The sequence below is a fragment of the Typha latifolia genome, chromosome 12 (genome assembly GCF_019914945.1).
Source record: "Typha latifolia isolate L0001 chromosome 12, TyphaL0001v2, whole genome shotgun sequence".
In the NCBI taxonomy this organism is placed as follows: Eukaryota; Viridiplantae; Streptophyta; class Magnoliopsida; order Poales; family Typhaceae; genus Typha; species Typha latifolia.
Window position 1 is genome coordinate 4,609,827 of NC_133097.1, and position 24,701 is coordinate 4,634,527.

General features: G+C 34.4%; 1 protein-coding gene across 1 annotated transcript in view; it reads right to left on the reverse strand.

Moving 5' to 3' along the window:
* Window positions 1–7,472, reverse strand: part of LOC140798774 (DEAD-box ATP-dependent RNA helicase 28) — a 31,499-nt gene extending 24,027 nt beyond the window's left edge. The window contains exons 1-2 of the mRNA XM_073152808.1: window positions 7,096–7,472; window positions 3,260–3,430 (exon numbers count right to left, since the gene is read on the reverse strand). Coding sequence (XP_073008909.1) covers window positions 3,260–3,430; window positions 7,096–7,389 — 465 coding nt within the window. The 5' untranslated portion in view covers window positions 7,390–7,472. The remainder of the gene's footprint in view (window positions 1–3,259; window positions 3,431–7,095) is intronic.
* Window positions 7,473–24,701: the final 17,229 nt, after the last annotated feature.

A 24,701-nucleotide genomic window follows, 5' to 3' on the forward strand; every position in this document is an offset into this window, starting at 1 on the left:
ATGACTTGTATAATAAAGATTTAAAAAAATATTAGAGCAACTTTACTACTCTACATGTTCAAGAGGAACCATGAGGAGGATGCTTAGGAATATAAGAGATTGCACAAGTAAAAAGCTAGACTAGGGAGTTCAACAATATATTGAAAGGCGACCGCAGGGGACAGCTGGACACTCCACTAACTAGCGCCTAGATTATATATATTATATATTAATATCAATGATGATCGTGCCACAAGCACAGATTGTGCCGACCACTGGCTGGAACAGCATGTGTAGCGGCATTTGCCAGGCCGTGTCGCAAGAGTAGGAGAGAAAAAAATAAAGGAGAATGGGCTCATCACTAACACTAACCTTCACTCGCCACCACCACCGCCGACCTTGCGGTCGCCCGCTCGGAGCTCTCGGCCACTCATCGCTCCCCGCTATCCACAACTTAAACTTTTAGTCAACCCGACCAGATCCGACCCATCTTTCACCCTTTCTTTCTCCTCGAGTTAGGGCACCCGACACAAGCGGCAAGAGCGGGCGAGCAATGAGCAGCCGAGAGTGACAAGAATGACAAGCGACCGAGAGCAGCAAGAGCAACAAGAGCGACCGACGAGCAAGCGACCGAGAATGGCAACAAGCGGCCGAGAGCCATGAGTGGGTGAGCGGAGAGAGGCGAGTACGGCGAGCGAGCGGTCGAGAGCAAAGAGCAGCGTGTGCGGCGAGCGGGCGAGCGGCCAAGAACGGCAAGCGGGCGAACGACATGCACCCATCATCTAACATGCCGGCTGACACGGCCATCCATGATTAATATAGTATATATAAATATTTTAATAGTAATTTACAACAATAACAACGAAAAATCACAAATTAACTATATGTATATATATATGTATGTGTGTGTATATATATATATGTATATATTTTTATCAAGGTATATATATATGTACATATATCTATATATACATATATAGAGAGTTTTTGACCAAACTAGCTCTATTCCAAACTTTACTTACCAATATAGACTGCCCCTCAAACTTATTACCAAAAGGGGTCTCTTTATTATAGCCCTATAAAAATGCTAGATTCATAAGCATTTTACCTCTAGGGTAAAAAAACGCTACTAAGATGAGCATTTTTATATAAAAGTAAAATTTTAACTTGCGAAAACACTAACTTAAATAAATTCATACAAATAAAACGCTGAATATTTCATTATTTTAGCGTTAGATAAACACATAGAATTGATCAATGGTTGTATAAAAACGTAAAACGCTTATAAGTTCAGCGTTTTAGTTAAGGCTACAGTAAAATAGACTCATTTTGGTAATAGGTTTGAGGAGCAATCTCTTTTGGTTAAAAAAAATTAAAAACAAGGTTAGTTTGGTCAATCACTCCATATATACACACATACACATATATATATAGAGAGAGAGAGAGAGCATGACAACTTATCCCATCATTTCTCCTCTCTATAATGGTATATTGGGAACCCACAATGCTTTAAAAAGAAAAGTAGTGGGTTCCCGAAATAGAGAGAGAAAAAGAGAAATGGGTTCCTAAGGCAAGATGAGACTCCTCTTTACATTGGGAACTCACAATGCTTTAAAAAGAAAAATTGTGGATTCCCAAGGTAGAGAGAAAAAGAGAAATGGGTTCTCAAGACCAAAAGAGAGAAAAAAAGAATAAAAACAAGAGAAGCAAAACTGGAGAAGAAGAAGAAGAAATAGTACGTATATGGTGTATCAGTAACCCATCAACATATATAGTATAGGACTATTTTTTAATTATGCTAAAACTATAAAAAAGATGTAAAATGCAAGAAAATTTCTAAAAATTTAAGAAAATAAAATTTATTCTCATATGAAGCTTAAAAAATAAATAAAAATAAAAAAATCACACAAAACCATAATAAATTTTGAGTATGCGGTTAATTTGTATAACTATTTTTAAAGGCGGCCATGGTGGGGCAGCGAGTTAGCCACCCCGTAGTGCTCCTAGTTTGGCTGCTAATGGCGAGCAAGCCATCATTTGCATTTAGCAGGCCACCTTATCATTTAATAGCCCGCCTTGTGCTTTTGCTGACAAGAGAGTTCCCTTATCTTCTTCTTCACTTCTATTTTCCTAATTTTCTCTTTTTCTCTCTTTCTACTTTGGGAACTCATTTCTCCTTTCTCTCTCTGGTATGGGAACTCACTACTTCTCTTTTCAAAGCATTGTGAGTTCCCAATGTATAGAAGAGTCTCCTTCTGCCTTGAAAACCCATTTCTCATGTTTTCTCTCTCTGCTTCGGGAACCCACTTATCTTTTCAAAGCATCAAGGGTTCCCAAAATGGTGGGATAAATTGTCATGCTTTATATATATACACATTGTTAATTTGTGATTATTTGTTATTCTGGTTATAAATTACTTTTTAAAAATGTATATAAGCTACATAAATATATATTATGTATCATTTATAATTATTTTTTATTTGTCGTATATTAAAAATTACTAGACCGTCTTAGCACCTGCCTTCCGCGCCTACCCGCAACCGCCTTTCAATACACTGATTTTTATGATCATAAATTATTGCTTTAGAAGTGAGATGAAAAGAGAAGAGGCATCTCTCTCTCTCTTCACTGTTGATTCGCGGTAGTAAGAAAATAAAAATTTAACGGTGGAAGAGAAAGAGAGTAAGGAATAATGGAAAAAATAAATAAAAGAAAAAACAAGCTCAAGTTCACCAAAATGCAAAGTAGCTGGAGAAGCCCGCCAAGTCAGCCGCTAGATAATCTTAGTGAAGTATAAGAGTGGGAGAAGACCGTGTGAGAGATAGATAGAATAGTAAAAGTTAAAAAAAATTGAAAAGAATGCAACTAGGGATATCAATTACTGATGTCTTTATTAAAGATCCAATCTGAATCTTTAATAAAACTCATTTCCATTGGTTTTGGTTGATACCGACTGATACGGCTAATAATGGTCGACCCTAATCCAACCGATACAATCGAAACTAGCCAATACCAATCACTAGATTGGTTTTGGGTCGAGATCAACCAACAATAATCCATGAAGTTAATTCGCATAAGTAAACATGTATAGCAAAATTTAATTCAAAAAAATAAACATTTATTTTAGATAAAATAAACTTTCAATAATATGATTGCAAAACATTAAATTTAAATTAACCATTTTGCTGAAGAGGATTTTGCATACCTAAAGAAGAGAAAAAAGAAATGCAATTTAATTTACCCACAATTAATTTCCAAAAAGGATAAAGGGCTGAATGACCTGAATAGGGGTGGGCTTGTGGTACCCAAGTGCATCACATGCCCTAAGTAATGGACGAGATAAATTCAGCTCAAAAAATGAATCTGCATGAAATGATGCTCCTTCCGCTGATGAAAAGAAAGCTCCTCCACCACTACTTTTGCCATCAGTACATTTAGAATTATTACTTTCCTGGCAATGATAGATGGTATAAGAAAGAAGTAAGACAAAACAGCAAATAGATAATATAGGGAAGAAATAAATATAATTAGACCTTTTTATATAAACTTTCTTAAAATTCCAAAGAAGAAATCTTCTAGGAATAAGCACCAACTATATAATAAAGACATTATCTAAACTCAGTTGCTAATTTCAGGACAATGCATAGTTCAGCAGGACACATGCCATGGTATAGAGTGCGACGCCAAACCAAGTCAATGCACCCCATGCCTTTCGCACTTGGTTCAAAGTACTTGATCCTAATGGTCATCCCCATCTAATGCCGCATAACCTAAATCTGAAAAACTCAAATGGTAATATCATCCATATATTCATGTTTTTCTTTTCTAGGTAAGAACCTAACCAAATTGTGAACCATCATCTAATAAAACAACTAATATGCTAACATAGGCACCTACCAAATTCAGAAAGCAATCTTGTTTAATCTTTTTGCATCAGCTTTCATTATATATAATGATATAATACTGAGAACTAAAATAGAAACTGCTGTCAATTTCTAAGCTCTATGTAAAATGCAATCACTTATTTTGCATATTTCATATTTTCATCTAGCATCCATAAACCAGATTCACCTAAGCTGTACCTAGGAACTCATTTATAAGGTCCAACAATACCATGGTCCCAACATCAACAGTGATATAAGATGTAAGATTGAGATTTTAGCAAGTATTCACTTCATGCATCATTCCTTTTCCATTGAATAACAATATCCAATAATAATAACCGAATCACAATGGAACAGCCTTATCAACCATACTACTTTCCTATTAGACCTCATGATAATTGTGATACTTGTAATTTCATCACCTGCCAGTCTGTCCAGTTATCTTATTAGAGCTTCCAAATAATCCCATGTTACTCAATATCAGAAATATCAAGGTATGACAGGTCCATCTTTTTCTTTAGCTCTCCTCATAACTGATTTATTACTGCCACGATATACAGCTGTGGATAATAATCTAACCAAGAAGATCTAAAGTTTCTCAGCTATCACAATGTTTATTGGCAGCATGTTAAAAATACAATAATTAAATAAATAAGAAACAAAAGTTAAAAGGAGCCCAATTCAACAATTCCAAAAGGAGAAAACTAGGAGATGCATAGGCATTGGATGAAATGCAAACAAACTCACTAAGTTACATGTATCAGCAAACCTAACAACGATTCACATTTCAGTTCATCAATTCCTTTCCTTGTTCAATCAATCATGGGTTAAGTTGGCCAAATTTATCAAGGTAAGGTTCTACTCCATGTATTTCCATAAAATTCTTTATGAAGAAGATAGAATGACTGATTGACTTAATAATTCTTCTTCCAATACTTCTTTCCTCATTCGTCTGTTCACATTTATTCTTATCTTATTCACCATTTTTTTGTCTTGTCATGGTAACTGATTGCCATTTGAAATATACAAGTGATACCTTTTTACTGTTAACTCAGTTCTTGTGCAAATTGACCACACTACTGACCAATTGAAAGCTTCAGATAATAATAAAGAAATGATCTTGAAGTAGTGATGTGGCAACACCAAAGGTAATCTTCATAGGAGTAGGACATATAGTTTCAAGACTTCCATTAATGCAAGTCATTAGTTGAGAATTTAAGACAGAAAATTTAGCAATTAGGAGGAGTCGTTTGCTAAAAATGGAGATGAAGGCCATTGTAAGGAAGGACTAAGAAGTTTGACTTAGGAAGAATTACTTCCTTATGCAAATAAAAAAGACTAACCTTACTGAAGAATCAGAAAATAGAGAACAAATAAAGCTAAGTTGCACTTTCAAAGGATGTCAGGTTTTTCATTTACAACAAGAACTATAAGTCATCCTAACTATCAACTAATTGGATCCTTTCAGAGTAGCTAACATTTATACGAAGTTAATTCTTCTATTTGCATGTTTGTCTAGAACTCTAATCACTCAAAGCCATTTCGAGAAATAAGTTTGGCTGGTGAACAAGTTTGATGTGGTAAAATAGAGTAATAAGTATGATGATTCGAAGCATTAAAGAGAGTTTATTCATATTGATGTTCAATGGACGAAATGACATTTTATAAGACAAACTTCTAGCCAAGGTAAGAATGCCAGACTTCCCCTGTTGGTTAATTTTAGTATAATTTCAGTTAAATTTTGTAAATTCAAACAAACTAATTGAATTACGATAAGAAAGGGTTGCCTTGCCTTGTTGTAAATTCTGGTCGCCACTTGTCTAGTAGTGTTGAAGTGTGCTGAGCTGTGCCGAGGGGAGTATCAGTGCATGCCAAGCAATATGGGTGTGGTATCGCCGACACATATTGAGTCCCAAGCAATATGGGTGCGTGCCAATTAGTGTATGTGTTGAATCAAGTATATATCTAACTATTGCTATATGTTTTATAACATTGTCTAAGGATAAAAGATCCTAGTGTACAAAATGACATTTTATAGAGAAAGAACAAAGCTAACAAAGGATGTCAGGACTTTAATCTACAACGACAACTATAAGCCATCCTAGCTATCAACTAAATGACTAATTGAATCTTTTCGGAGCAGCTAAAATTTATACTAAGTTGATTCCTATATTTGCATGTTTGTCCAGAACTCTAAGTCTCTAATCACTCAAAGCCATTTCGAGAAATAAGTTTGGCTAGTGAACAAGTTTGATGTGGTAGTATAGAGTTATAAGTACGATGATCTGAAGCATTAAAGAGAGTTTATTCATATTGATGTTCAATGGACGAAATGACATTTTATAAGACAAACTTCTAGCCAAGGTAAGAACGCCAAACTTCCCATGTTGGTTAATTTTAGTATAATTTCAGTTAAATTTTGTAAATTCAAACAAATTAATTGAATTAAGATAAGAAATAGCTGCCTTGCCTTGTTGTAAATTCTGGTCGCACTTGTCGTGTGGTGTTGAAGCGTGCTGACCCCGAGGGGAGTATCAGTGCATGCCAAGCAATATGGGTGTGGTATCGCCGACACATATTGAGTGCCAAGTGATATGGGTGCGTGCCAATTAATGCATGTGTTGAATCAAGTATATATCTAATTATTGCTATATGTTTTATAACTTTGTCTAAAAAATAAAAGATCCTAGTGTAGATTTTAATATATTATAACCCAAAATATGTATAGAAGCATATTTAGAGGCGTGCCATTCGTTTACCAGTGTACTAGTGGCATACTAACCAATAACTCAGTAGTCACGTTTTCTAAATAAGGCACAAGTTAAGTGTGTCCTTCTTAGAGACCGATTAAGAAGAAAAGGGAGATAACACATGGGCCTCACACCATCTAGTGCTCTCCGGCTTCCTCAGCTTGCTTATCAATTGATCAGTATTCTTTAGGGAATTATGCAAATATCAATTTATGAGCTACCGAATTTCTTAAAGGCCCAAACAAGGAAAATGTATACAGATAGTCATCATTTTTTTTGTCTTTGAAGGCTTTTCCTTCCTCTGAGCAAAGTCTACGAGCATGTGTACTTCTGCATAAGAAGCTATATAATGTGCTAAGCAATTAAGAAGAAATTCCAGTTTAAGTATGAGGGAGGAGATCTTGAATACCCTGGTTTTTTCCTGGTACAAGTATGTTACTTTCACTGCTCACAAACCCATAGAACACCATTAGATAGCTTACCGGACGGATTGAGATGGAATTGCTTTCTTTTGCGGTGGGTAAAACTTCGTCGTCGTCCTCCTCCTCTTCCTCATCGTATTCGTCGTCGTCGGGATTAGGAAGAGAGATAGGACACTCCTCTAGAACTCTGGAGATCTTGGCGTCGACGGAGGTGGTCTTCCTCCGCGCATGCTCGTCGTTAACGGACTCCGAGTAGGAAGAGAACTCCCAGGGGGACTGTGTTTCCCTCTTTGCTATCGCCGCCGTGGCCTCTTCATCGGAGCTCGCCCCTTCGAATCGGAAGTCAGGGTCCATTGAGGAGGGAGGGAGAGAGAGGAGTAGGAAAACGAAGAGGGTTTTGTTTAGGGTTTTAAAGGGTCAAAATTGGTCACTAGGTCAGGTCCTTTCGCAGGGACATGACAATGGTTTCTACATAAATTAAGGGGTATATCAGACAATTTACATGCGTAACTTGATTAACTAGTAAACTAAATCATTATGTTCTTTTCCTTAATAACAGTAGAATTTCGAAAATTTTATACATAATTTGGAATATTTGAAATTCAACTCGATATTTTAAATTAAATTATTTTTATTGGAAAATTTAAGTTTAAATTGAAGTTTATTAATTATAAGAAAGTGTTTTCTGTAAATATTTAATAAGATTATAAGTTTATTAATTATATAACATTTTAATAGTATTTTGACTAACTTGGATCATTTTGTATATAATTTGCATATAACATTCGGGACCTAACAATAAAGTGTTTTTTATAAATATTTGATAAAATATGAGGGTGTGAATTATAAATATTGAAAATGCAATATGTATACTACAAATAGATAAAAAGACGGGCTATTAAATAAAAAGTTTCCTTTGGGTTACCTTCAATATTTACAAATTAAGAATGATAACTTCAATTTTCTACTAATCATTAATCCATTTACTCAACTAACCCTCGTCCACCATAAATGATAAAAATACGATATGTGTATATCACAAATAGATAAAAATACGAGCTATTAATTAAAAAATCATCTGATGTAACTTAAATATTTATAAATTAAAAATAGGGTTTTATTTGAAATTTTACATAACATTCCTATTTACAAATTGGATTAACAATTCAAAATTCTATTTGTTTAGTCCAATTCAAATTTGGTTAATTAACTTTAACCATTAATTTAGAAGAAAAAAAATCCTAAAACAATTAAAGCAACTCTAACCGGACTCTAATGCAACAGTGGGGCTTCAAACCACCGAAAAAATAGAGCACGGCGCACGCGACAGGACGGGTGAGGCCTGTCACGCACAGATACACTCATGTGCACATATAATCGTGACATCATCAAATAATACCTGCTAACATATTCATACTCACGTAATCCAACACCAAATAAATCATATTATCAATCAAATAAATCTGTTAGCATATGAACTAAACAACCAATACACGAATGCACTATAATCTAACATCTACTATATAAATCATCGTCTAATACCATAAAGTATAAATATAACAAACAATGATACAACTCAATATCTGGTTAAATTATCTTCTATACCACTTCACGTCTATATCTCAGCTCATCTTTGCTCTAAAATATCTCATTAAGATATCTCAAGTTGCTATCACGTATCATAATATCTGGAGTGTTAGAAAAAAATAGAGATAGTTATAAGCAAAAGACTTAGTGAATAGATCTTACCTCGAATCAGTGATGCCAAACAGAGAGTAAATCATATACTGGATAATATGAATTAGAAAACAGCATGATATCATGTATGAGCATATATATATGTATCATTAATAACATATATATGAATGAAGTCAATTCTCATGAATGAGCATATTATATCCTCAACCAAGAATATATCTCATGATGAAATTATAATATAACATCTCCGAATATAACAATATATAATGTATAACAATCACGATCCAATGATACTAGTCACATCAATAATGATGCATGCCAACCACTAGATAATTGTAATAACCCAGAAAAAATAAATAATAATAATAATAATAATGTAATAACCTAGAAAAATAAATAATAATAATAATAATAATAAAAATGTATAATAAGTTATATAAAGAAAAAAAAGAGACAAAAGGAAAGAAATAAAAAAAAGAAGTTTTAGTGTTGCATGGCAAGAGCTCCTGCCATGCAAATAGTGGGCGCACATTGAGGGTGCCACGTGCGTCCACTACCAGGCCCGTTGGCTGCAATGGGCCCGGCGCTGCCGCAGCTGCCGCCTTACCTCCTCCACCGCCTCTCTCTCTATATAGCTCTCTCTCTCTAACTCACGCTTACTCTCTCTCACTCTCCCTCTTACCCTCCTCTCTCTCTCTCCCCCTCTAGCACATCTCTCTCTCTCCTTCTCTCCTTCTCGCCATCGCCGTCGTCGTCGCCGCACCCTCCTCTCTCTCTCTCTTTAGCACCTCTCTCTTTCTCTCTTTCTCTCTTTCTCTCCTTCTCGCCGTCGCCATCGTCGCCGCCGCACCCCCTCTCTCTCTCTAGCACCTCTCTCTTTCTCTCCTTCTCATAGACGGCTTCTCGTCGTCGCCGCCACACCCCTTCACCGCCTCTCTCTCTATAGCTCTCTCTCTCTCTCTCTAAGACTCTCGTGCTCCCTCTCTCTCACTCTCTCGTACTCTCTCTCTCTCCCCTCTTACCGACGCTGGCTTGCCACCGTCGCCGTCGCCGTCTTCGCCGCCACCGCTGCAACCTAGCCGAGCCTCCCTCCCTTCCCTTCCCTTCTCTTCTTCTTCTTCGTCTTCTTCTTCCTCTCTTCGTTTTACCTTCTCTTCTTTGGTAATAAAACTGTCTAAATTACTTATGTTATTTAGTTAATCTAAATTAGATTTTTTAGATATTTAAATTTTTAAGAATATATATTTATTAACATGGTTATTAGATAAGTGTAATTGGTGTAATTTCAATTGATTATAATTATAGATATTTATGCATAAATATACTTATAACTTCATGTATTTTTATTAGATTAATACATGTCTTTATAATTAGATGTATATATATGTATAGATGTACAAGTTATTATACATTATTATGCATGTAATAAAATAGTAGGCTTACTTAATGTTTATATTACATGATTAAGTAAAGATTATTTTATATGCAACTCTTAATTTGTTTAGTAAGAGTAGCTGTGACAAAATAATTAAAGTATAATTATATAATATGTGTACATGTATTTTAAATTATATCATTGTACATGTAGCACTTTTACGATTTTTTTTATCAAAAGAGATTGACTATTATATACTTAATATATAATTAGCAAACAATGGTTTTATAAATAAATCTACAATTATTAATATTATTATAATTGAACATACGATGTAAATCAAATTATTTAATAAAAACAAAAGAAGAAATTCTAAACCTAATAAATCATCATATGTTACACAAACGGATCTTAATTGGATAAATAACTAACTTTATATTACTTAATTATTTTCAAATCCCAACCCCCTTATTTGAGATCCCGTGGATATTGCTAGTGATTTGTAATGATTGATCGATGGACGTGAGGGATACGCGTATTGAGTCTTCTGATCAGAGTGTGAGTAGTCTTATCCCTTAGACGTCTTTCTCAAATTAGGATATATTATTAATTATGTACTTGCATGTTTTGGCCTCGAGCATGATTATATGACTTTATCTAAAAATGATTACAGTTGAGCATATTTTTATCATGCATCTAATTAGGCTGATCTTAGATATAAGTATGATGATGATAAATAGGGATGATGAAAGATAATTATATTGTTATAATATTATGTCTAGTTGATCTGTAGCACGAGTATGCATGTAATAGATTAGTATGAGTATGCATGTGTTGACTACATGATCGGAGACTATATTGCATTATTTTTCTCTTGATTTCTATTCCACTTAAATTCCTATTATGCATTGACTTGTTATTATACTAGATATATGCACATGATCTGTCATTTAGAAGAAAAATGTGATTGATAGGATAGTTGATAGAAAGCGTGATGATACCCGAGTGGGCGCAAGGGTTAAGACTCGCTTGGTGAATGATTGATCGCTCAACATAGTCGCGATCATGTGGCCTTACGTCCGAGGTCGTTAGTCTGTGTGCGCAGCAGACATTCGGATACATAGCGTTCACTATGGCATATGTGGTGAGTTATCCTCACGAGATTTCTATCAGCTAGAAGGGTGCCCAGTCTAGATGAATGTTGATACCCTTAGAGGATGGTAGGATATGGTTATATTTGAGATATTCCTTACGTATGGTAGAGTATGCTTTGAGCCTTCAGACATAATGTTTGAGACCGGTACCGAATGTTGACATTGATGAATGAGATATTGAGAAATGCATATGATTTTATTATCATTTGATTACTTAATTATTGAGTAGCTAATATATATCATATATGGTTGCATTTGATATCATAGTATCGTCATGGTCGGCATGCATCATGTGTCATATTCGAGAGAGAGTTATGATGATAGTATAACATGGAGATTTATTTATTCATTGTCGAGGATTATATAATTTATTAGTCATGACATATTATCTATTTTTTATTTATGTATTATTGAGAAACATTCATATACTCATTCATGACATGATGTTCTTTCTAATTCATATTATCCAGTATATGATTTACTCTCTGTTTGGTATCACTAATTCGGGGTAAGGTCTATTTATTGAACATTTTGCTCATGACTCTCTTATTTCTTTTCTAACCCCTCAGATATGTGGTACATGATAGTGACTTGAGATATCTTGAGAAGATATTTTAGAGTGATAATGAGGTGAGTTATAAATGCGAGATGATATAGATGCGAGATGATATAGATGATGTTTTATATAGAAATTGAGTTGCACAAATATTTGATATTTATACTTTTTTATATTAGATAATGATTTGTATAATATAGGTCGAATCATAGTGTACTCTTGTATTAGTTGTTTTAGTTGTATCTTGATGGTTTATTGTGGCTTGTGTGGGTCCTGCTAGATTATGTAGTGGTCTAGTATATATTATTATGGACTTTGATATTCTTATATTAACATGTTTATTTGGTTATTAGTATGATTTATTTCGTGATGGATTATATGATCATAGATATGTTAGCAGGTTTTATTTGATGATGTCATGATTATATGTGCACAAAAGTATCTGTGCGTGACGGCCCCGCCCATCCTGTTGCGTGTGCCGTGCGTGCCGTGTGGGCATGGGCGTGCCCATGCCAGGTGAGGGCGTTATAACAATCATATATGTAAGAGCTAGATACAATCCATATATCTATCACTATCACAATCATCGAATATCATCCATCATGCTGGACTACGGTACCCGGCCCCAAACTCGATATACATCATGTCACAAGCTCAAATCATACATTATCATATGCTAAGAGTATCTCTGGAGAATCATACCCTGCCATATGCTAATGGTATCTCAGAAGAAAGTAATCATACCCTGCCATACGCTAAGGGTATATGAATGATAGTTGTACCCTATCATACGCTAAGAGTACAACCATCAACCATCACCATACTCTGCCATATGTTAAGAGTATGTCCAGTACTAGTCTGGACCAGATACCATTCTAGCCATCACATCACATACACAAGTATTTTCATAATTTTCTATACATGATAGATAATATGCATATATCTAGTACTACAATAGATCATGCAACTCAGGAATTTCGGTGGTAAAAAAGCCAAGAGAAAAATAATATAATGCACATTCCAACTATGTATCTAACATATGCATACTACTACTAATCTGTCACATGCACACTCATGCTAGAGATCATCTCGGTATAAAATTATAATAGTATAATCATCTCCAATCCTCTCTATATATCACCAATGTACTCATATCCCATATCAGCCTAATTAAATGCATGATAAAATATGTTTGACTAAAATGATTTCTAGATAAAGTCATATAATCATGCTAGAGGCCAAAATATATATGTACATAATATATAATATATCATAATTTGAAAAATACGTCTAGGGGATAAGACTACTCACCGTCTGATCAAAAGACCTAATACATGTATCCCTCACGTCCATCGATCAATCATTACAAATCACTAGCAAAGTCTACGGGGTCTCAAATAAGGGACTCGGGATCTAAAAATGTTTAAGTAACATAAAGCTAGTTGTTTATGAGATTATAAGCCGTTCAAGTAAAATATGATATTTTCTTAGGTTTAAAATTGATTAGATTCATAGGATAAGTTCAATTGTGATAATATTAATATACTATTACCATAATTTATATTTATTTACTAATCTTAGTTTGCTAATTATAGAATAAGTAATAAGTAAATAGTAATTTATCTCTTTTTGTAAATAACCAAGACGACTATATATATATAATTGAATAAAAATAATATTATTAATACTTATTTTGTAATACCTACTTTTTTTAATTAATCATAAATTATACGCAAAATAGTCATTATCCTATTATACTAAAATAATATGCAAGTCTAGTATTCCATTTTATACAAACTATTAGACAATAATATACTAAAAATAGTTATAAAATATAAATTTTAATGTAAGATTATTATGAATGAGACTACATATATTAATCTAATAAATAATAACTAAACTATAAATAAATTTATAGGCCATGTTTATAATTAAAATTAATAAATTATTATACTAAAATTATTAGTAAAATTATATTAGTAAGTGTAAATTATCAAAATAATCAATTATCTAAATAGACTAATTTACCTAACATTAGAAAATAATTATATATGTATATATAAAATATAATCCTCTTTGCTATAGCACTGTCAGCAAGAGGAGGGGAGAGACTGAGAATGAAGAAAAAGAAGAAAGGAAGAAGAAAAGAAAGAAAGAAAGAAAAGTAGGAAGAAGAAGAAGAGAAGAGAAAGAGGAGGGGAGGGAAGTGCGGACCCGAGCCAACCAACAATCAGCCTCTCGCTGGCGGCTCGGCTCCGACGAGCCCGAGCTCGGGTGTGAGCAAGAGAGAGAGAGAGAGAGGGAGTGAGGGAGAGAAAGGAACTCACCGACGCTTGTTAAGGTGGTGGCGGTGGTTTCCAAGGACGACGACGACGATGGCGACGGTAATAATGGGAGAGAGAGGGAAAGAGAGTTAGAGAGAGAGAGAGAGAGAGAGAGAGAGGAGAGTGAGACAGAGAGAGAGGAGAGTGTGTGTGTGTGTGAGAGAGAGATAGAAATATAAAAGGGGAGAGAGAGGCAGTGGGGATGTCGGCGCTGCGGTTGCGGCACCGGCTGGCCCATCGGAGCTAGCTGGCCCGGCCAACCAGGTCGGGCCAACGGCTGGGAGTACGTGGCACCCCCAACCCGCGCTAACAGCATGGCACGAGGCCGGCCACGTCGTGCCATGCAATTTTTTTTCGAAGATTGGGTTGTTACATTAAAAATACCAAATTTGCCCAATAATTATTGTATTTAATAATTTTAATTCCATCTATATCCTTTATTAAATAATCTAGTTAGTTAAACTGAGTATATAATTAGTTTTACTAATCAGTTTTTAACAAAAATAATACCATTGGAAAGGTCTCACCGAGGCCATTAAAATGAGTCTAATATTAAATTATTTTTGAGTTAATTTAAATTTAAATTTTTTATTATTTATAAAAATGAGTCTAATAAATTATGTGTCCTAAAATATAATTACTCAAAATTATTTCCCAATGTAAATATTAAATATTAAAATACATCATATAAAAATACATCAAACATGAAATATATGAAATAAAAATTACATTAAAGTTTATATTCCTTCATTCCGGTGCCTCTATGAGACTTACGAGACCATTTCCTACCAAAGCTATGGAGAATACTTACCAAACTATTAAACATCTATTATTTTTATTATGAAATGTTAATTTCTTCATATTTTATGTAATGTAATTTTGATATTTTTAGTTAATGACATGTAATGCTTATTTCGATGTTTATTTCGTGTAATATAATTTCGATGCATTTAATTAAAAAATTAATAATTTAAAATTACTTTTGAAACTATTGAATATTAGTGTTATTTTAAAGATGTCGGTGAGAGTTTTCTAACCATATATTTTTTATTAAAAAATAACACTAAAAGAGTTATATATTTTTAGTGACGATTTACAAACATCATTATTTGTTCTGCAATTATATTTGATATATATACTCTTTAATTTATTTAAACATTTAACTAAAAGAGTAAGTATAAAATTATAAAAATTGGGTGAGAATATTTGACCACCAAAACTCGGTATAGCACACAAAATTATTATTGATATTCTTACTCTTCTCTTAAATTTTTAAATTTGATTATACTTATTTAATTTATTTAAATATAATCCTTTAAGTGGAGAGTGTAGGTTAATAAACATTGGGTGAGAATATCAATCCAGAAAAATCCAACCAAGCCATCTGCCACGATATATCTCCTTTCACATTCTTTTATATTATTTAATAGATATACTATTTTAAGCTATTTAAGTAAAAGATAGAATAGACTTTTATAAAAATTGGATGAGAATGTCAACCTACCAAATCAAACCTATCTAACCACAAAATATCTCGTTCTATGGTCCTCTCCTAGGAGTGTAAATGAGCTGAGCTTGAGCGAGCTGGGCCCAGCTTAGCTCAGCTCGAGATGGAAAAGCTCAACTTGGCTCAACAATTTAACTCACCAAGGAGAATTTAGGGCTAGACATCGATGAGGCGACGGAGGAGGGAGAGAGCCTCGGTGTCATCACTATCTTTATTTCGATGATGACGTCGATAAAGAAGCTATCGCTAGTGGCAAGGAGAGCTTGCATTGTGACCCCGCAAACGCTACCACCATGGCCAAGCAGAGCTCTCACACCACCAAGATGGGCTTCCATCACCGAACCCCCCCCCCCCCCCCCCGACTTTGATGAGAATGCTCGATGTGGTTATGGTGAGGACGCTTGAATAGGTTTTGGGTTTCGTGTTACAATCCGACCACATGGGTTAAGTCGAGTCAAGCCGAGTCGAGTCAAATTAGTTACTTAGCTTTATTTTTCTGTTTTGAATGTCAAATAAATTGAATAATTCGTATGTGAATATGATCCGCTAGAAATTTTACTTCTATAAATAAGGGTGGACATGAGTTGATAATGATCATTGAGAGAAATCTGAGTTTAGCCAGTTATTATTTTCATCCTCATCTTTTTTACATTAGCCGTTGGATTGCTTTTATCTTTATAGGAGTAGCTCTTAACGATAGACCCCTTTCAAGCATCCAAACCTTAGCCACCTCCTACCTCCAACAGCCATCTTACTACACTGCCGTCCGCCACCACCCTTGGCCGTCCACCATCCTCCGATGACCGCCACAACGTCAGAAATTACCGTTCTGCCCTCCCTGATCTATCTCCACTATTTTTTTTTATCTTTTCATTCCGATCTCCGATTTATGTAAATTCAAAGCCATTAGAACCCTATCTCACGAGGCTAGCTCCACCTAAATTTTCATAATCATCCTACAAGCGGATTGTTCCAGATCTGGTCTATAACATTTCAGTGGTGAGTGGTAAGCGGTGAGTGGTGACCGGTGAGGTGGTAAAGATGGGTTTGGGTTTCAATGGAGAGGTTTGGGGTCTTGGGATAATGGGTTTGGGGAGATAAAGGTTGAACTGAGTTTTTTATTTATTTATAAAGATCATATCAACCGTTGGACATTTATAAATATAATATATTTTATACAGCCTAATCGAGCAGAGCTTGAGCAAGCTAGTGCTGGCTCAGCTCGGCTAGATAATCTTTCGAGTCTAAAATGCTGGGTTGACTCTACTCATATAGAGTTTAAGCTGGACCCTTAACGAGCTGAGCTGAGCTCGCGAGCCTATAGGCTTTTTATATAGCCCATTCTCTTCTCTATAAATGAGCCGAGCCGGACTCTTAAGGAGTTAAGCATGCGAGCCTCACAAGCCTGCTGGCTTTTTCTATAGCCCTATATATATATATATATATATATATATCACTTTAAGTTATTTAATACATCCTTTAACTAAAAAGATAGAGTGTATTGAATATCAACTCAAACTAAAAACATATCTAAAGTTTCATTGTTCCCAAATCTCATGAAATCTTCTCATTGTCATATGTCCTCCTTCTATTGCCCCCTTTTGTAGCCATCTCCTTCCGTTGTTGACGCTTCTCTTCGTCCATGTTGCTTCTTTCTTCCGTTACCTCCTCCTTCTTCTATTGTTCTCCCCGTCATTATTGCTTTCTCTTCCATTGTCGTCTCGGCACATTTTGGTTATTTGCGCAAGTTCGTTAAAAGTTGCTTAATATAATATGAGCTCTTTTAATATTATGCTATTTTTTTCTTTACTTGTTCTTATGTATCACTGAAAAAGAAAGAAATGGCAAGAATCTAACAAAAATTGATGTTTTTATTAAAATACATACTAGAAAAAAGTAGGGAACCAATAGATGCTTACTCAGTATAAAAAATTGTAAGTTCTAAAGTCTTGAATCCTCTATTTAAAACATGTCCAAAATTTTCATCTAATATTTTTTTAATTATAGGATAAGCTCAATCAACACATTAGCTAACTAATAGAGGGTCTACAAAATGACACTAAAAAAATAGTTTAATATCTTTTTAGAGTGGAAAAACTTTGTATAAATATACGTTTGAGTTAAGTCTATCAGCTTATTAACTCCATGGTCGACTCCTTACTCATGCCTAATATATAGAGCAACTAAGAAAAACATGATAGGTGTTAGAAGAAAAAGGACAAAAAATGATAAACTTACATGAAGCAAGAAATGGAGCAGTTTCAAAACAACATGCTAGCATAGATAAAGCCATTAGCTAATGTAGATGTTACTCAAACTTAAACATTTGTAGATGCAACATGTAATTTATTTGTGATCCAAAAATATTTCTAGGACAAATTTTTTTTTTTAACTTCGCCATGTTGTTCAAATAATTTACCATAAATAAGAATCTATTCGAAGGACAAATCAATTCATTATGCAATAGAGAGGTAAGATATCAATCTAAAAATATTTGTTTGCTAAAAAATGAGGTTCTTATAATTTGTTTACTCAATTTCATATCATTGTATTTGTGTATACATAAGGAACCAATAGAGCAACCACAAAAACTTTTCAATATATCTAATATATTAAGTAAGAGAAATATAAACATTGTCACTTTGAAACATTTGATTAAAATGTAAGCATCTAAATATACTAAATATATTAATTTATAATTAATAATATCTTGAGGGTCACCGTAGATTATTAGCTTGAATCTCTATACGATTTTGGTCAAATGAGTAGTAACTATGTAAAATACTCTACAATATTTTATAAGCGTATATATTTAGTAAAATTAAATGATAGTTAACTAAGTTCTATATTATAAGTTTATACATATGCCTGCAATACAACAATCACTGGACGAAATTTTAGAGATAGCATTTGGTGCAGTAAATATTTCTTTTGCTACCTAAACCTTTTGGGAAATATTTTTTGTTAATAGCTAAACATTATTATAGTGTTTCTGTGAGAAATTTTGATCAATGGCAACCCATCATATAATTAAATATATTTAAGTGTATATATGCTACGTAAGCATCTATTACAAATAATTTTATATTAGTAGTGATTTCATCATAAAACTAGCAGAGGAAAAGTAATATATTGCGAAAATACCAATCACTTTGCTATGAAATATTACTAGCTGTTCTGATTAGCTATTTTGTAGCATCAAGTTTACCACATTTTTCCTTTAAATTAGGAGATCCTATTATTGCTTCTCTTTTATACAACATAGAATATCATATATCTATATTAATGACATATTAGTAATGCGTAATGACTAAATCAAACATATAAAAAAGATAACTAAATTGCAAAAACTTATGAACTCTTTTGAATCTAATCATAACATCCTGAATTAAATTATAATGAGTTCAATATTTGGAACTTCTTATACGACATGTTTAATTAATGACAAATCAGTGGTTATTCGTTAGCTTTAATAGGAAAATCACCTTCAAATCATGTTCAAGTTTTATGTCAAATAATATTATACATGTAAAGTAACAAAAATAATAGATAATAGTCCTACCATTTATTTATGAAAGTAACTTTCCTGATTTTTGATTATTTGCATTTATTTATTTTTACTTTATTTTTGCTATTTGTATCCAACGTGCATGTAACTTTAGAAAGTTTTACATTATTATTATTATTATTATTATTATATATATATATATATTATACAAATAGAGTATACAAAAATTATAACGCCCCCGCTTGGCACGGGCACGTGCACGCCCACGCGCCCAAACGGTACGTGCGGCGCATGCGACAAGTCGGGCGAGGCTCATCACACACAGATACTCTCCTGTGCACATATAATCATGACATCATCAAATAAAACATGCTAATCTATCCATGATCACATAATCCATCACTAGATAAATTATACTATTAACCAAATAAACCTATTAACATATGAATATCTCAGTCCACAATAATATATATTAAATCACTACATAATCTTGTAGGATCCACACAGGCCACAATAAACCGTTAAGATATAACTAAAATAACTAATACAATAGTACGTCATGATTCGACATGTATTATACAAATCATCGTCTAATACAAAAGAGTACAAATATCAAATACTGGTAAAACTCAATTTCTATATAAACTATCATTTATACTATCTCGCATCTATAGCATACCTTATCTTTGCATTAAAATATCTCATCAGAATATCTCAAGGCGATATCACATACCATAATATCTATAGGGGTTAAAAAGAAAAAAATAAAGAGAGTCATGAGCAAAAAGCTCAGTGAATAGACCTTACCCCGAATCAGTGATACCAAACAGAGAGTAAATCATGTACTGGATAATATGAATCAGCAAGAGCATCATGTCATGAATGAGTATATGAATGTATCATCAATAATATATAATTACAAAATAGATAACATGTCATGACTGATAAATTTTATAATCCTCGATAATGAATAAACAAATCTCTATGTTATACTATCATCATAACTCTCTCTCAAATGTGACACATAATGTATGCCGACCATGACGATGATATGATATTAAATGCAACTATATATGATGTATATTGACCACTCGATAATCAGGTACTTAGATGATAATGAAATCACATGCATTTATCAACATCTTAATCATCAATGTCATCTCTATATATCATTATCATACTAGACCACTGTGCACAGTCCACACTCGGTACCCGGTGTCAACATCATGTTCGAAGGCTCAGAGCATACTCCGCCACCCGCAAGAGTATCTCAAATATAACCATACCCCGCAACCTGCTAGAGTATCAACATCCATCCAGACCGGGTACCCATATATTTAATAGAAACCTCGTGAGGATAACTTGCCACATATGCTCTAGCGAACGACATGTGTTCGAATGTCTACTGCGCACACAGATTAACGACCTCAAACGTAAGACCAACAGGATCGCGACTATGCCGAGTGATCAATCATCTCCAGGCATGCCTTAACCCTCGCGCCCACTCGGGTATCCTCATGCTTTCTATCAACTATCATATCAATCGCATTTCATATTTTTTTTCTAAATGACAGATCATATGCATATATCCAGTATGATAATAAGTCAATGCATAACAGGAATTTAGGTAGAATAGGAATCAAGAGAAAATAATGCAATGTAGTCTCCAACTGTGTATCTAACACATGCATACTCCTATTAGTCTATCACATGCACACTCATACTAGAAATCACTCCGATATAAAGTCATAACAGTATAATCATCTCTAATCATCTCTATTTATCATCACCATACTCATATCCAAGATCAGTCTAATTCTATGCATGATAAAAATATGCTCAACTATAATCATTTCTAGATAAAGTCATAATCATGCTGGAGGCCAAAACATGCATATATATAATATATACTATAACCTAATTTGAGAAAGACGTCTAGGGGATAAGACTACTCACACTTGACCAGAAGACGCAAACCACACGTATCCCTAACATCCGCCAATCAACCGAGTGATACTCATCGCTACCAAGGTCCACGAGGTATCAAATAAAATAGTTCGGGATCTGAAAATATATAAGTAGTATGATGTTAGCCGTTTATCTAATTAGAATGAATTCAATTAGAATATAAATGTTTATTAGGTTTAGTATCACTTCTCTTTATTTTTTATTACATAATTAGGTCTATATTATAGATATGATTCAAATACTATAATTATATTATTATCAAGAAATGTTAATTATAACATAAGGAGAAGAGGTATGTTTCCTTTTATATGAGAGTATTTCTAAATATATAATTATAAAATAAAATAAAATAAAATAACTATAAGTATAGACAAGGTCTAATTATAATTAATTTTATAATTCATACACCATCTTGATTAATTAGGGACAATGCAGTCTTTACTCTATAAAATAATAAATAAATAATTAAAAAATTTAGTATTTTATTTGTTGTAGAATAATCATATATAAAGAGAATTAATAGAAATACTTAATATATATATGATGAGGGTTTTAGAATATAAATCTAATAATTATAATTTACAAATCTATCTATTAATCTAATAGACATATAAATAAATAAATAAATATAAGTATTACCTATATTTATACCTAATTAATCATTAATTATAAAAATTATCATTAATAAAATGATATTGAAGAATATATAATATTATTAAAATAGTTAATGTCTAAATACTCTATTTGCATTAATTAAGAAGAAAAATACCTAAATAAATAACATAAATAAAGTAATTAATTAATTAATTAATTAAATCTGCCATCAGTGCTGGGACGAGCTCAGCACTGTGTAGAAAGAAAGAGAAGGAGCTGAGAAAGAAGGAGAAAAAGAAAGAAAGAAAGAAAGAGAGAAGGTGAGGGAGGAGGTTGCGGACCCGAGCCGGTGAGGAGGGCATCGGTCGCTACTGGCCAGCTAGCGGCCGGCCTCTCGCCGGTGGCTCGGCTTCGACGAGCCCGAGCTTGGGGGAGAGAGAGAGAGAGAAAGAGAGAGAGAGGAAGAAAAGGAAAGAGAGGGGGAATGAGGGATCTCACCGGCGGCGACGGCTTCGGGAAGGTGGCGGTGGGCTGACGTCGGCAACGAGGAGAGGAAAGAGTACGAGAGAGAGTAGAGAGAGAGTAGAGAGAGAGTAGAGTGAGAGAGTGACCGAGAGAGATAGAGATAGAGAGAGATTTAAAGAAAGAGAGGGAAGGCGGTGGAGGAGGGGTTGCGGCGGCACCAGGGCCTGCCGTTCCCAAAATTATTATGATTATTATTTTTTAATTTTTTAATTTAGGTTTGGGTTATTACAAAAATTGTACATTAATCACCTAAAGTAGAAGTAGAGCTAAATTAATTTGTAATTTCTTTATTTTTCAAAATTTATAGTGTAAAAGCAGACACTTACAGAGTAAATTCGGCCCAATTATATTATGATATATGTGCAACATCTTCTAGAATGTTTAGATACCATGGCCGAAACACATCTTTGGTATTAAAAGCTAAGTACCAAATATCAACACCATAAATCGTCGAAAAAATGTTCATCAATTACTTTTGTCCTCAATAGATTTTATCCAATCACTAATATTAACTCTTTTTTTCTATTTGGGTCTTTGATGCGTTCTACCGTACTAAAAGATAGGCTTTGATACCAATAATAGATTGTGGAATGATTCCTTCAAAATCTAAATTTATTATAGAAAGCAGTCCGTACAACCGAGAGAAAATATTCACTAAATATTTTTTCATGGTCAGAAAATTACGAAACTAAGAGGGATAGATCCGTAATTCCCTGATCTACAATTTTCACTTATACCCTTCACAGATTCAAACTGAAACTGGGATGAAAATACAAAATAATGTGGGTGATGGTGATGGTGACGAGTGGATGGTTCATGTGGTTTAAGTGATTAAGACGAAGGGGAAGAAGTGGTCGAGATCCCAAAGAAGAGGGACTCGACAAATGAGGAAGATTAGAAGTTAGGAGAGATCTTGCTAACGGTAGAGGTGGTAGGCTGGTGAACAGGAAGGAAGAAGAGAGAATAAAGAAAAGATAGGAGGCAAGAAATCAATAATCCAATAACATAATGAATTTGGTTGCCATCCACACCTTTATAGAGGCTAGCCAACAAGCCCAAATAACAATGACTAACCCTAATCCTAGTGCAATCCCACCAATCATTTTCGAATGTGCCCGATCGTGTTCGAACGCACAAAAGCGTTCTCTATATGTGCGAACGCGATGCAGACATTTCTAACGTGCCCCACTGCATTTGAACGCGCATTTCTTGTTCTCTGTATTTGCGAACCTGATGTAGGCGTTTGCCCCACTGCATTTGACCCCTTTCGCGTTCGAACACGATATATGAAAATTTTATTTTAATGAAAATAAATAACTAATGCAATAAGAAAAGATTCTAACAAGGTGTATCGGTCCACCACACTTCGCCCTCAAAGTGAAAAGTCAGGGAAACGCTCCAAAATGTCAATCTCCAACTCCCATGTCACCTCATTGGATGGCTTACCAAGCCACTTGACTAGAATCTCCATCTCTAATCTAGTACCATGTCGTCATCGATGCCTAGCAAGTATACGAACTGGCTCTACGATCTCTGTCTCCTCCAATGGCTCCGGTAGAACTGAACCAACGACCTCATGATCTCCAATCCGCTCCCTTAGCAATGAAACATGGAAGATAGGATGCACTCTTGACCCCTCCGGTAGGTCCAAACGATATGCAACTGGACCAATACGCTCTAACACCCAAAACAGACCGAAGTAGCGATGTGCTAACTTCTAATTTCGCATCGGATGCAAGGTCACCTGTCGATACGGTTGCACCCTCACGAACACCCAACTACCAATGTTGAACTCCTGCTTCCTCTGACTTCGATCATAAATTTGCTTCATGCAGTTTTGAGCAAGTTTAAAGTGGGCACGCAACCTCCTCAATGTGGCATTTCTATCCATCAAAGCTAAGTCCACCTCCGTCTGATTTGCAGATGTGACTAGATCATATGCGCGTAATGTCGGAGCCATGCATCCATACACCACCTCAAATGAAGTCATGCCAATGCTGTTACGGTAGGCGGTGTTGTAAGACTACTCCGCTCATGGTAAGAACTCCAACCATTGTCTCAGCATCTCTCCAACAAAGCACCTCAAGTACTGCTCAATACCTCGATTGACTACCTCGGTTTGGCTATCCTTCTATGGATGGTAAGGCGAACTGATGTTCAATCGAGTTCCTTGCAATCTGAAAAACTCCATCCAAAAGTTGCTCATAAATACATAATCACGATCCGAGACAATCGTGCGTGGTATGCCATGTAACCGAGCAACATCTCTAACAAAAATTTTAGCCACTGACTTAGTTGAAAATAGATGTGACAATGCCAAAAAGTGCGTATACTTGCTCAATCTGTCAACCGCCATAAAGATAATAAAATAATCACGTAGCAGCGGAAGACCCTCTATGAAATCCATTGAAATATCTCCTCAAACATAGTCTGGTATAGGTAAAGGCTATAATAATC